The sequence below is a fragment of the Aedes albopictus genome, chromosome 1 (assembly GCF_035046485.1).
Source record: "Aedes albopictus strain Foshan chromosome 1, AalbF5, whole genome shotgun sequence".
NCBI classification, from domain to species: Eukaryota; Metazoa; Arthropoda; class Insecta; order Diptera; family Culicidae; genus Aedes; species Aedes albopictus.
Genome location: NC_085136.1, coordinates 169,981,891 through 169,996,576, shown reverse-complemented (window position 1 = coordinate 169,996,576; position 14,686 = coordinate 169,981,891). Strand labels below are relative to the sequence as shown.

General features: G+C 43.5%; 1 protein-coding gene across 1 annotated transcript; it reads right to left on the bottom strand.

Annotated features, from left to right (window-relative positions):
• Positions 1–1,517: 1,517 nt before the first annotated feature.
• On the bottom strand, positions 1,518–4,997 carry LOC134289795 (uncharacterized). Its single transcript, XM_062856315.1, has one exon. It carries the CDS (start codon positions 4,995–4,997, stop codon positions 1,518–1,520), a length of 3,480 nt encoding a protein of 1,159 aa, XP_062712299.1.
• Between the last annotated feature and the right edge of the window lie 9,689 nt (positions 4,998–14,686).

The following is a 14,686-nucleotide window of genomic DNA, read 5'->3' as shown; positions in this document are numbered from 1 at the left end:
GCAAACGATTGTTCTGCTGCTGTCGATGTGTGCAATGGGGTGGGAGATTGGAGTCAAATGCCTCACCGGTACAACAATTTCGGTTTCTATTTTCCCTATACTAATTTTACAAACCAAATAAAAAAACAACAAAATAAACAAATTAAAATGATTCAACACAGGTGGGTAAAATGCACGTAACAACAAAAGTACCATAAATTGTAACCACAGATTACACTACATTAAATCATTGTTTCAACTAAAACTGGAACTTTAGAAACTGCTTCATGTCAGAATAGCTACAACACATCACAATCAAGGTTCCACAAAAATGTAAATACATAAATTTTACAAATAAGGTACACCGAGGAAAGTTGAAACGGGTGGGGCAAGGTGAAACGCGAAGTTTTGAAATAGATTTCAATACAATTTGGAAATTATTCTTTCGCCTCGTTTGAATCAAAAACTATGTGTTGTAGCATTCAAGCTGTTCACCATCATTGAATAACATCATGTTAACCCGCTGTTGCGTCTTACCGCACCCGTTTCAAATTGCCCTGGTGTATCTTACTCCTAATGGCAATCGATTGTTTAATATTGTTGGTATGAAAAGTCCACACTCATCTCTAGACATCCATGAATTAGATGAAATAAGCATTTTATGATCATAATGACTTGTAGAAGTTTCTAATATGGAATTACGCTTTTGTCCACGAATATCAATTTCATCCCCGCTGATCAATTTGACCCCGGTTTACGGTACCCATGTAAGAGCGCAGGCAGGGATCGAGCCCATGACCATTCGCTTTTGAAACGAACGTGTGACCACTTGCGCCTCGGGCTCCGGTACTACTAGGATGTTGTAGCTTTCATTTGGGACTGTTCGAGGCACGACCGTTCCAAACCGTCGTGTTAGGTTATGGAATACCCGTACAATATTTTGGCCATCTAATGAACTACATGGAGATGCTGTGTGATTGCATACTGTTAGGCTATTTGATGGGTCTGGTAATATTTGCTCAATTTTAACAAAAACTAAATACAATTATTAATTCATTGGTTTCAGTGACCCAATTTATATTTACGACAATTTTGAAGTAAATTCTTAATTGTTGAGCGTGTTTTCAACGTAAGTCCATAGAAAAGGCTCTGATTGATCTAATAATCGACTTTGAAAAGTCCCTGTAAAATGTAGGAGTTTTACCGACTCCGAATCACAAAACGGATCCGCGAACCGGCCTTCGATATGTTTCGGCGGACACTCCAAATTTTCAGGTGCAACTCGCGGCGGAAATACTCGGGGAACTCGGACGGAGAAAGTCAAGAAAACGCCCGATGTCTTTGACTTCTTACAATGAACTAACTTTATTCTCTACTGATCGTTACAAAGTGGCTGTGCGTGCATGTAGTGGTAAAAGTTCTGGAAAACGCACAGGATAGGGTTGTTCAAATACAAAAAACATTAGGGTGGTAATGAAATTTAGGAAAAAATCAATTGAGTCTCGGTGGCGCATTATACATTCCGGCCGCCAAGAATATTATTCTTCACCATCGCTGGTGCCATCGGATGACGGCGACTTCTGCTCGATCTCCTCGGGGTTCAACTCCACCGGTAGCAGGCAGAGCTTGTTCACTGCCCTCTTCGTGACTCCAGTACTGGTCCTGACCGAAGCCACCCGGACGAGACCGTCGGTTCCGGGATGTACGTCGACTACTCTTCCGATTGACCATTTCAAAGGCGGCAAGTTGTCATCCCGTAGCAACACTATGGCGCCACGGATCAGGTTAGCTGTTACGTTCGACCAACGGTAGCGGTTATGAAGTGCGCTGAGGTAATCTTTGTGCCAGCGTCGCCAGAACTGTTGAGACAAACGCTGGACCCGCTGCCATCGCGAGAGGCGGTTCTCTGGTACGTCTTCCAGACTGGGCTCCGGAAGTGCGATCAGTGGTCTTCCCACCAAGAAATGCCCTGGGGTCAACGGTTGCAAATCTTGTGGGTCTTCGGACATGGCGGTTATGGGCCTCGAATTCAACGTAGCTTCGACTTGGATGAGTGCGGTTCTGAACTCAGTCTCCGGTAACATTGCGTTGCCCAGGATGCGGCGCAGGTGGAACTTCATCGATTTCACCGCTGCCTCCCAGATTCCGCCGAGGGATGGAGATCTGGGAGGGATGAAATGAAATTCGATGTTGTTGGCTGAGCAGTCACGAAGTACGGTGTCTTGGTGTTGCTGGGAGACAAAAAGTTGACGGAGCTCCTTCAGTTCCCGCTGAGCCCCAACAAAGTTGCGGCCGTTGTCACAATAGATGTTACTGGGCTTGCCTCGCCTGCCGATGAAGCGATGCAGGCTGGCGATAAATGCTTCCGATGACAAATCGGGAACGAGATCTAAATGTACAGCCTTAACGGCGAGGCACACGTAGACCGCGACATAGGCTTTGACAGGAGATGCACGCTTGTTGGGAGCTCGAAGAAAAACTGGGCCGGCAAAATCAACACCAACATTTTCGAACGGAAAAGCCTTCGTTACTCGAACTGGCGGGAAACTGCCCATCAGCTGTTCCAATGACTTTGGGGCAGCACGACTGCAAGTTACACAACGGTGGACAGTGGTACTTGCCAGGTTCCGACCGTTCAATGGCCAGAAACGACGACGGAGAGACGTCAACAGGAGATTGGGACCACCGTGCAGCGTGTTCAAATGTTCGAGGGAGACGATCATTCGAGTGAGTCGATGGTCCGCTGGGAGTACCACAGGATGGCGTTCATCAACAGTCAGGGCCGAGTGATGCAACCGGCCGCCGACTCGTATCATACCGTCGACGAGTTGTGGATGCAGGAATCTCAACTTCGACTTCTTGCTTACAGCTTCATTTCGAGCGAGTTGCTTCATTTCCGGACCGAACGCGTCAGCTTGCACACGACTTATGAGACCGAACAACGCACGATCGAGTTCCGACGGCGATAGCGGACCGGTAACACGATTGTCTTTTTCGCGACGAGTGTTTTCAGCGAAACGACGCCACCACGCACAAGTTCGGACGAGCGGAGTGAGGCTTGAGTAGCGATTGATGATGTCTTCCGGTTCAGTAAAGACAGGGAGGGCGACCACTTTTCGGAGTTCTGGATCTTCGGGGTTCTGATTTCTGGATACGTACTTTGGCGGCCACGGTTCGTTCAGCGATCTGATCCAGAGTGGACCGTGCCACCACAAAGCGTTTTCAATCAGGTGCTCGAGACTTGACCCTCGCGATAGGAGATCTGCCGGGTTCTGTTCAGACGGAACGTGATTCCAGGAGGACGTCGAAGTTAACTCCTGAATTTCTGCTACTCTGTTGCAAACGAATGTTTTCCAGGTCGAAGGTGGAGCCGAGATCCAATCAAGTGTAATTGTTGAATCCGTCCACAGGTACACTGGGGCTTCGAGGGAGGTGCTTTTCATAACGTGAGCTAGGAGGTGAGCTAATAGCAACGCGGCGGAGAGCTCCAATCTCGGGATTGACTTGCTGCTCAGTGGAGCGATGCGCGACTTTGCCGTTAGCAATTGGACGTTGCATCGGCCGTCCGCGTCAATTGACCTGACATATATACAGGCTCCGTAGGCCTGTAGGGAAGCGTCGCTAAATCCATGGACCTCGAGCTTTCGGTGGGGTATAGTCATGACCAGTCGTGGGATGTTGAGACCTTCGAGATGACGAATGTCTTGCTGATACGATGTCCATTCCTTCTCGAATTGTTCTGGAAGCGGAGTATCCCATAGTAATTGACACTTCCAGAGGGCTTGGACGATGATCTTCGCACGGACGATTGTTGGACCAAGTAGTCCGAGCGGGTCAAACAGGCTACTCATCTGAGAAACGACAGTTCGCTTGGATATTGACTGGTTATCCTTCCACTTTGGCGACTTGAACGACAGTTGATCCGTTGCAGGCTCCCACCGTAGGCCGAGCGTCGTAACTGATGTATCACGATCCAGTTCCAGCAGTGGGCGAGTTTCCTGGAGATGTACTGGAACAACGTTCAACACTTCTTCACTGTTTGAAGACCATTGTCTGAGAGGGAAGCCGCCTGCTTCCAGAAGACCAATCATCTGCTGCACGATCAGCTTCAGCACTTCCACGTCGTTCGATCCCGTGAGCAGATTATCCACGTAAAAATCCTTCCTAGCAGAACCCACCGCGTACGGGAATCGGTGTCCTTCGTCGGCAGATAACTGTTGTAGTACGCGGGTTGCTAGGAAAGGCGAGTTGTTCAGACCGTAGGTGACGGTTGCTAGCTGATACACCTTGACTTGAAGGTCAGGATTATCACGCCACAAAATACGTTGCAACGGTTGATCGCTGGGGTCGACAAGAACTTGCCTGAACATCTTTTCTATATCCGCGCTTACAACGAATCGGTGGAGACGGAAGCGCAGCACTATTTCCACCAGGGTATCTTGGATTGTGGGCCCGGGAATCAGAACATCGTTCAGAGCGAGACCAGAACGTGATCTGCAAGATGCGTCGAAGACTGTTCTGAGTTTTGTGGTTGCACTGTCGAGTTTAACCACTCCATGGTGAGGAAGAACAAATTGTGGCTTGATGTTCAACTCTTCCTCGGTCACTTCACGCATATGGCCCATGTTGATGTATTGGCTGACGAAATCCTGATACAGCTTACGCTTCTGGGGATCCGACATCAGGGAACGTTCCAGTGAATAGAATCGTCTGGTGGCTTGGTACATGTTGTCATCGAGCTGGTGGACGAGATCTTCACGTTTCGGTAGCTTCACGATGTATCGACCATCCGATGTCCGCGTGGTGTTGGCCAGGAAGTGTTCTTCGCAAATCTTATCCGTTGCTGACCAACCTCTGGTGTCATGGACAGTCTTCAAATCCCAAAATTTTCGCAGGAGCTCCTCTACACGAGCGGTACTGCTCATGAGGCACGATCGAGGATCGGCATGATCGTGGTCTCGAATGGTGCAAGGTCCGGCAACAACCCATCCGAGAGCAGTGTTTTGTAGAACGGGCATATTTTCACCGAGCTGGATTCTACCGTAGCGAAGGGTATCAAAAAAGAACTGAGCACCCAGGATTACATCGACGTCATTCGACAGTGGAAAGTAGGATCAGCTAGGCGCACTGTTGCAGGGATCTGCCATTCGCGGGTGTTGATCATTGCTCCCGGTAGCTTGATAGCAAGTGACGGCAGGACAAGTAGTTGAGGCTCCACTACATACGGCGAAACCCTTGACGATACCTTGGCGGTAACGGAATCGGTGACCTTTGTCGTAGTTTGACCGATGCCACACACCAGAACAAGAGCTGTTGCACGAATTCGTGGAAGTTGTAGTCTGTCGCAAAGAGCCTTCGTGATGAAGTGACTTTGGGAACCAGAGTCGAGTAGACAGCGAGCCGTAAGCTTACGGCCTCGAGCATCCTCAATTTCCACCAGTGCGGTAGGAAGAATAACAGCGGCTGGTTCATTCTCCTTGTCGCATGCCATCATGGCGTAATGGCGATTTGCGGGAACTGTTGGCACTGTGGAACATTGTTGGGGATGGGAACCGACAACCGGGTACAACCTTTGTGGTTGGGACTGGTGCTGCAATGACTGTGCAGGAACATTCACGACAGGAGACGGAGTCGGCGGAGTAGGTTTGGAGTCGACAGGTTGGGCAACGAGAGACGCGGAACTACTTGATTGAGAGCCGGGAGGAGGTGGCTGTACAAACTGTGCACCATGGAGAAGTGTATGGTGCTTTTTGGCACAACGGTTGCATTGCTTAGCAGGACAAGACTTCGCAAAGTGATCGGTGCTGCGGAGACAATTAGCACACAACTTCTTCGATTTCACGAACTCGAACCGCTGTTGCTCAGGGAGTTTTTGGAATTCTGGACAATGGTACAAGAAATGTAGTTGATTGCATTTTTCACACTTCTTGGACGAATCTGATCCAGACGGAGCAGAGGTGGAGCTAACGTGAGCCGAAAACTTCGTAGATTTCGCCTTTGTATCTCGATCTCGAGTAGGACCAGGGACAGGACCGATGCTCTGCAAAACTCTGGCGTAGTTCTGCAGAAAATTCACCATAGCAACATACGTCGGCATATCCTCTTCTTCTGCATCTTCACTTGAAGCACCACCAAGAACATTGGCCACGTTGTCACAATCCAACCGGGCACAATAACCTTCCCATTCCTTCAAAGTACGTGGATCCAAGCGGACAGACAACTGGTAGATAAGCAGCGAATCCCAAGAATCAGTATCTTCACCCAAACGTTTCAAAACAGCAAGGTGTTGCTCGAATCGATCCACCAGGTTGAGGAGCTCTTCGGCAGACTCCTTCCTCATGCTTGAAATCTCGCACAAGGATTTGATGTGACACCGAATCTGCTGGCGCTTATTCTCATATCGCAGCTTCAGCGCCCTCCAAGCATCCGTATACCCGAGCTCGCTGATAGAAATCGACTCAATAATTCTCGCTGCTTCCCCCTGGACAAGTCCCTTCAGATACTGAAACTTATCAACATTGCTGATTTCTTCCCTGTTTCCAATGGCGGACTCGAATGCATCACGGAACACACACCAATCCGTTAGCTTCCCACTGAACCGAGGTAGATGAATCTCAGGAAAGCGAATGTGGCTGACAGGTTTGACAGATGGTGTTGAGGTGGTTGTGGGTTGAGTGGCTTGCTTCAGTCGTTTTGTGTAGAACGCTCGCAACGCATAGTACTTCGTATCAAACTTCATCCTATCATCTCTGTGCTGGTCACCATACGTAGCCTCCAACAAACAAACCGTACGACGATAATCTTTCGCAATTTCCTCAAGCCTTTCAGACCAAACCCCCAAAAGCTCTAGTTGCTCACCCTCCTTTGCCGATTCAGCAAGGTTCATCAGCAGCTCAATTTCCTCCCACAAGTGGTCTTTATTCCTACGCAAAACATTTGCCTCCCTATCGTCCTCGTGCGTCTCTCTTCATCATTTTGCTTTTAACGTGACTCTACACGGTATGCGAAAACGTAACGAGTCTCCTTCCCGTGTCAACACGCGGTTGAAACGACCGTGCGCGAGAACGAGACGACAAATTTGTGCTTCTCACCGACGCCGACGACGAGAAGACACGAAGCGATACAGAGATCGACGATCCACGACGCGAGTCGTGTGCAAGAGAAAAAGGAAGCAAGGTACTCACTAGCGTGGTTCAAAAAATCGTTTTTGCTCCACACCGCTCATTCGATTCCTAACCAGATTATATGCCTTCTCACAAAAATTGAGCTCATTTGGTTGAAAATTGAGACTGCACAAGCCCGTCAAAGTTTGTATGGGAATTACTATGGGAAAACGATGATTTTCATTCAATCGACCGTAGCATTTCCCCAAGTGCCCTAGTGGGTTAGTCGACCCTTGGTAATCCTTGGCTACTCTATCAGCTACAACTTTGCCGAAGACCGCATTCCAATCAGACGCCTCATTAATTAGTTACCGATTTTTATCCAGAATCGAAATCTTTACTCATGATGGTTATACTATTCGGTGGGCATCACTGCATTCTGCAGTGGAACATAGTAGCCATGATTTCAGTGTGCTATCTTTGGCGCCATATGCAGCAATGTTGCCTGCTGGGAAGCTGGAGGATCATAGCTAAAGTTTGCCCATTTGGATACAAATCGATAACTAATTAATGAGGCGTCCGATTTGAATGCGGTCTTCGGCAAAGTTGTAGCTGATAGAGTAGCCTAGTATTACCAAGGGTCGACTAACCCAATAGGGTACTTGTGGAAATGCTACGGTCGATTGAATGAAAATCATCGTTTTCCCATAGTAATTCCCATACAAACTTTGACGGGCTTGTGCAGTCTCAATTTTCAACCAAATGAGCTCAAATTTTGTGAGAAGGCATATAATCTGGTTAGGAATCGAATAAGCGGTGTGGAGCAAAAACGATTTTTTGAACCACGCTAGTACTCACTCAATGCTCGGGTGCTTACGACGAACGCACTGGTAGCTGGGGCTGTCGATAAATCCTCGTGGCCAGCGTCGCAGTACAACGCCGTCGCGCTGCTTTCTCGCTCCTCTCTCCTGGTAGCCGGTTGCGCTCACCGGCGGCTGCAGTTCAGCTACGCACACAGGTGCCGGGCTGCTGTTCACTGTTCACACTTTCAAAGCCGGCGGCAAATTATCACTCCGGCGGCGAATCAGCAATTCTCTCAGAATGCCGATCGCGTTTGGGTACACTCTCACTATTCGCACTTAGTGTGGGTTTCTTCTCACAAATGGTGTGGAGCATCCAATCCAACGAAAACGATGTTCACTGTACACACTAACACACCGAAAGCATTCAACTGCGCAATTCTTCGCTCGAATTTGCTCCGATTTTTTAAGATGGCGTCACAAAGCACGTTTTCTTTCGGTGGCTCGTTTCAACAATTTTCACACTACGATTATCGCTTTTCGTTGTCGGTATGCAAATTTAATCACTTTCGGTCCCCTTCACACCATTTAGCAGCAGGCGCTGCGCAATTCACTGCACCGCTCAACGGATGCAAGCCAATCATTGGCGATTTTCACTAATCACTACGCGAGTTGGACAAAATGCGGATTCGAAATCCGGGTCAGAAGGACCATGTAAAATGTAGGAGTTTTACCGACTCCGAATCACAAAACGGATCCGCGAACCGGCCTTCGATATGTTTCGGCGGACACTCCAAATTTTCAGGTGCAACTCGCGGCGGAAATACTCGGGGAACTCGGACGGAGAAAGTCAAGAAAACGCCCGATGTCTTTGACTTCTTACAATGAACTAACTTTATTCTCTACTGATCGTTACAAAGTGGCTGTGCGTGCATGTAGTGGTAAAAGTTCTGGAAAACGCACAGGATAGGGTTGTTCAAATACAAAAAAACATTAGGGTGGTAATGAAATTTAGGAAAAAATCAATTGAGTCTCGGTGGCGCATTATACAGTCCCTGTTCTTAGTCTCTTCGGAGCAAGACATGCCGCACCTTACATGTCGAAATTGCATACATGCCAACAAATTATATTTTTACCCTAATCTTATGGCATCCATGCTGTTAAGTTATGGCAAAAATTCATAGGGTATTTTGATGAATTTCGTTAGTTTCATCTAAAAGTTAGTTAGTTTCAAAGTGTCTACAACTTCTCCGAAAAAAAAAAACATTTACTTTTAAAAAATAGAAATCGTTTCTCACTTTTAGAGGGATTAATCACTAAACTGATGTTCCCATTGCTCTAATTTAAGTTAGAGCAATTAATAGACAAATTTTGCCGAAGACAATTTACAGTAAAAATCGTGATAAATCAAACATTTTTCACTCCAAATGTCATAATGTTTCCCCCTCTTAACTGTATTTGCGCTTCATCATTTGAGGTGGCCACTGTGTAATAGGTAATTAAAAGTCACCCTGATTGAAATCAGGTAGTTCGAGAGCACTTGTTTCGCCCTCCCTCTTCGCACGTACCAGTATCAGCACCATTTTACATATCTTTGCGTTTAAGCCACCGCACCGTATGCGTACACTTTCTCAGTTTTTGGACTTTCTTCCGCGCGTGCACATGACACATTCCACGCACTTCTACGCCAAGGGTGGGAAATTTCAAAGTGATTGTTTTGCCCCAAGCTTTCCAGCATATGAAAAGGGTAGATTCAGTCTTAGGAAAACCATTTGTTTTACTTTAAATTTGACTGGTAACTTATTTAAATAGTTAGGTGGAGTAATAGCATTTTATGTAAGAAAAATGAAATTTTTCATTGATAAATTTCAAATATGCCTGCTTGCATATGAAAGTTCAAAAGCATTATACCTATTTTGTATAAATGTAGTATAATAATGTATATTTTATACACCCAAAGGCAACTTTTCATAAAAATGGGTTTAGATATGTTTTAAGCACTTTTTGCAATAGCCGCAATTTAATGGTGTCCCGTTACAAAAACAGCACATTTGTTGTAATAACTAATTTATTACGAACTTTAGAAAAATGATTTTCAGGATTCTCTTAGTACTCGTGGAGACCTTTCTTCCAACATATGGGTTACCTTGATCGACGCTTTATCTTAGGCGTTACAATGGGTACGTAGACATGGTGTCCCGTTACGAAAAATTTAAAGACATTGATAAGTAGATAAATAAGTTTGGTTTGATCAAATATTTAACCAAAAAACTATAACCATGATGAAATGATATTGTAGGTGGTATATATTTACATTATCCTTCTTGGTGTAACGGCCCTACTGGAACAAAGCCCGCTTCTCAGCTCAGCTTACGAAAACTACGTAAATAAATGGCAAGTATTCTGATGGATCAGGATAACAAGTGATATTTTATTAAGTTTTGTTGTGACAGCATACTCTTTGAATGCTATAACCTTTTCAACATGTCCTATGAATTACCACCATGATGTATAAAAAGGCTTATAGAATCACACAACGTTCAAAACATGAAAATCCCGAAGTGGTGGTTGGCATTCCTTTTTTACCCCATTAATCACCGTATAATTTACTTTTATGACGACAAACATATTTTGAAGCTTATATTCTTATTGAAAATAAAAAAAAATATAAAATTCATCACGAAAATGGCATTGCATTACTTTTTGTGACTACATAAATTAGTAACCATTGATTAACAGTCTAGCGACCTTCCTCTTGTCGTTTTGGTTGTCTTCTCGAAATCCGTTTGTTTGTATTGTTACTGGTTGTCGTTAGCTAAATATCAACGGAAAGCCGCCATAATCCCAAAATAAAACATTGTTTTCTCTAACCTCGAACAAGCCGCGAGTTTAATGGTTCCCCAAAACTAACATAGTATAAAAGAAAAATCCCCTTTAAAATGTAAAACTTATTTCAAATAAAATTGGTTCCTTTATCCCCAAGGCGCATGAGCCTTCATGTAAAGGATTAAAGCAACATGCGACATATGCTTGAAAAGACTGTGTTGGAAGAATGTAATGTACTACACTGGAAAAATAAATCACATATCCAATGGAAAATTTCCATTAGTTTGGCTATATGACTGTTATTGGATTTTCCGATGAAAATTTCTTCGGAAATATCACATGAAATCAATACGGTGGATATGGAATGGAAAACATTAGGAAATCACATAACTTCTATTGGAAAATCATATAACTTCCTAAAATCTATGTGATATTCCCATAAAATTCAATGGACACGCGTATGAAAACAGTCCATGTGAAAATCAGATGAAAATAATGTGAAAACTTTTTTCAGTGTATAGATATCATTAAATCTTCTTCCGATCATTATAATGTAGAATGTGGAAAAACCGCGAAGATAGATACGTCGCACAACCATAGTTTTGGAGATACAATTAAACTTCACGTACCCGACCCCCGATAACTCATTTTCAAAATACTGGCATCTCGTCAATTTTCATCCGATTTTTTTTAAGTCGCTTTCGATCGATCATAAATTGGTGCTTATTTATTACACTCAAGTGGCCATGTATTATCCGGAACCATTTGGGAGATATTTCGGGTTGTACTGTGGTCAGGGGGTGGGGAAAGAATCTGTTTTGCCAAATGGCTAAAAGTGATTATTTCGTGTGAGTTATTGTATTTTAGAGGCCCCCGCGGAACCATATTAGTTGATACATACTTAAGTCATTTTTTTTCTATCCCATTCTTTCGAAATCATGAAGATTGACACGTCGCTCAGAATGTTTTGGTTGCCAACTAGAAATGTCCCCGATGACATCCCTGTGGAACCTGTGCTATATGTTCCGGGGTGACCAAATTAGTTGATACATACTTCAGTCTATCGTTTCTGACTCAGTCATTCGAAATTATGAAGATTGATATGTCGCACGGCATGTTTAGGTTGAAAACCAGAAGTGTCCCCAATGAGGCCCCGCGGAACCTGTCACGGGGATTCGGATAGGCCAACTTATTCCAATCTGGTTACAGCAGCTGTGTTTCACTGTTCGTAACAAAAATTTCGCAGAAAATCGATGGTTCAAACACAACAACACTCGAATTAATCACTTTTAGCCATTTTGACTACCCCCTGACCCCTGCACAATCCGGAATATCGCCGGAATGGTTCCAAATATTTAACGGCCACTTCAGTATAATAAACTCGCACCAATTTATGATCAATTGAGGGCGACTTCAAAAACATCGGATGAAAATTGACGAAATGCCAGCATTTTGAAAATGGGTTGTCGGGAATCGGGTACGTGAAGGTTTAATAAACCTTGAAACAGGTTCCCCAGGGCTCATTCCGATGGCCACCATACGGCAAGAGCGGGTTTGAAGGCCTATTTGTGTCCTGTCGGACAGCTATCATCTGTCTGAAAAACATTGCCGAAAACACCAACATTTTATCTAGCAAAGCATTTGATCTACAACTAGATGTCTTTAGCCGTAACGGGACACCATTATCAAAACACTGTTTTCACGCGAGCGTAACGCTGCGCTCCCAAAACTAAATCAAAAATATTTCCGAAACTATACATTTCTCAGTAAAACTCACTTCGGCAATCTTGTTCACATCAATCCAAAGAAGAAATGTCTAGAAGACTCTATTATTCAAAACCTCATTACAGAGCTAATATACGCATTTCAGTTTAAAATTTTTAAAAAGAAGATTTCTGCGATGGTGTCCCGTTACGAAATGTAACATGTTATATAAAGTAAATTGGAACCAAAACCCCATAAAACAAGTATTGCATAAGGAAGTACATCTAATAAGCTTGTTATAAAACCTGTTAAACCATATGATCATAAACATTGCATTCGATTGCAGACGTCATTTGATCACGAAAGTTAGTTCCTCGCGGTGTCCCGTTACGCTGGAATGTGTCACATGCGCATGTAGTTCGTCTGTGCTAAATTTGTTTGTCAAAGATAAGGGTGTCATCTGGCGCTTCTATGGCTAGCTACGGGAATAAGGCATAGTAAACAATGTGAATTATCAAATAACATTTCGTTTAATCTATCATTTGAATGCAAACGTCGGGTCGATTTTTTGCCTCTAGCTGTTTGTCAAAAAGGGTAATATGGGGCAACAACCCATTTACATTTGGAGCTGCTTTTGTAAAGCTAATGATCAATCAGAAATTTAAGTTTAAGTGAAAAAGATTTACTTTATGCTAACCCAAAACAGCCGAACAGAAATTTATGTTTAAGTGAAAAAGATTTACTTTTTGCTAGCATAAAAATTGCATTTTTATAATCAATGCAATTTATAATTATTACATATAACAACTGTTCCAAATCCTTGAATATGGCGTAGGAGTCAACATAATGTTTGAATTTTTAAATTATTATTAAAAGCCTAACAGTTTCAGTGAGACTATATATATGTTATATTCTTTAGTTCGATATAAGATGACCTTAAATAATTATAGTTACGGAAATCTAAACAGGCAAGTGCTATATTGCATTGAACGTTGAAACGTAATCGTTGGCTAACGACGAATTTAACAAAATATAAATATATTTCCTCCATTCTTGTATGTTATTCCTTTAGATTTCTGCGATACGTTTTCCCTTCCATACCCTTCTCTTCGTATCATACAGTCAAAGCAAAAAAGTAAACCATGCCGAGTCATCAGACAGTAAGCCTCTAGTACACAGGGTTAAATATTTGACAAGGAAAGAACTCAAGAAATAACATCTGTTTGACACTACAATGAAAATTCGATCGAGTCAAACAAGATATTTGAGCATTGGTTTCTTTTTGGACACATACTTAACACTGTGTACTGGGATCTTAAGTTTATTGTATCAATTTCGGTCGTTATCGATGCGGTGTGATACGTTCTAGCAAACGATGTTATTGTTGGGTAAAACTGATAACATTGATCAGTGATGCATTATGCAACATACTGATGAACCGGGGTCTTTACATACTGCCAGTAGCTATTTCCAATGCTGAAAACATAAAATCTGAATAAACCGATAAACACAGTTGCCATAAAACTGACGTTACGTGATAGTCTCAATGCTTCTTGGTGTCACTGTCACTCTCTACGTACATTCAATGCATAATTTATAATTACTGATCTTAGGCGAACGTGATACGCGTATTTTAAGATTGCCTTATTGAATGTCATACGACATTATCATATGCTACATAGTTGCTAAATTAGATGTTGATTTTGGTCGATTTTTTAGATCTCAATGCGTCGTTTAGAGACTAATTGTTTATGGACGATCTTAATGCTTTGGCTTTTTTCAATTAACCTTCACGTCCCGACCCTCGACAACTCATTTTCAAAATGCTGGCATTTCATTAATTTTTATTCTTTTTTTTTTAAGTTGCCCTCAATCGATCATAAATTGGTGCAAGTTTATTATACTTATGTGGCCAAGCAATATCTGGAACCATTCCAGAGATAGTCCGGTTTGTGATGGGGTCAGGGGGGTTGCCAAAATGGCAAAAAGTAATTATTTCGTGTGTTATTGTGTTTAAATCATCTATTTTCAGCGAAATTTTTGTTGCGAACAATGCAACACAACTACGATAACCAGATTTGAATAACTTGTCCCATCTGGATCACCGTGACAGGTCCTGCGGGGCTTCATTGGGGACACCTCTGGTTTTCAACCTAAACACACCGTGCGACATATCAATCTCCATGATTTTCAATAAATGAGTCCGAAACGATAGAGTGAAGTCTGTATCAACTCATATGGGCACCCCGAACATCTATTTAGCACAGGTTCCAC

Coding starts and splice junctions, on each gene's coding strand:
- LOC134289795 (XM_062856315.1), bottom strand. CDS start 4,997: ATGCCCGTTCTACAAAACACTGCTCTCGGATGGGTTGTTGCCGGACCT.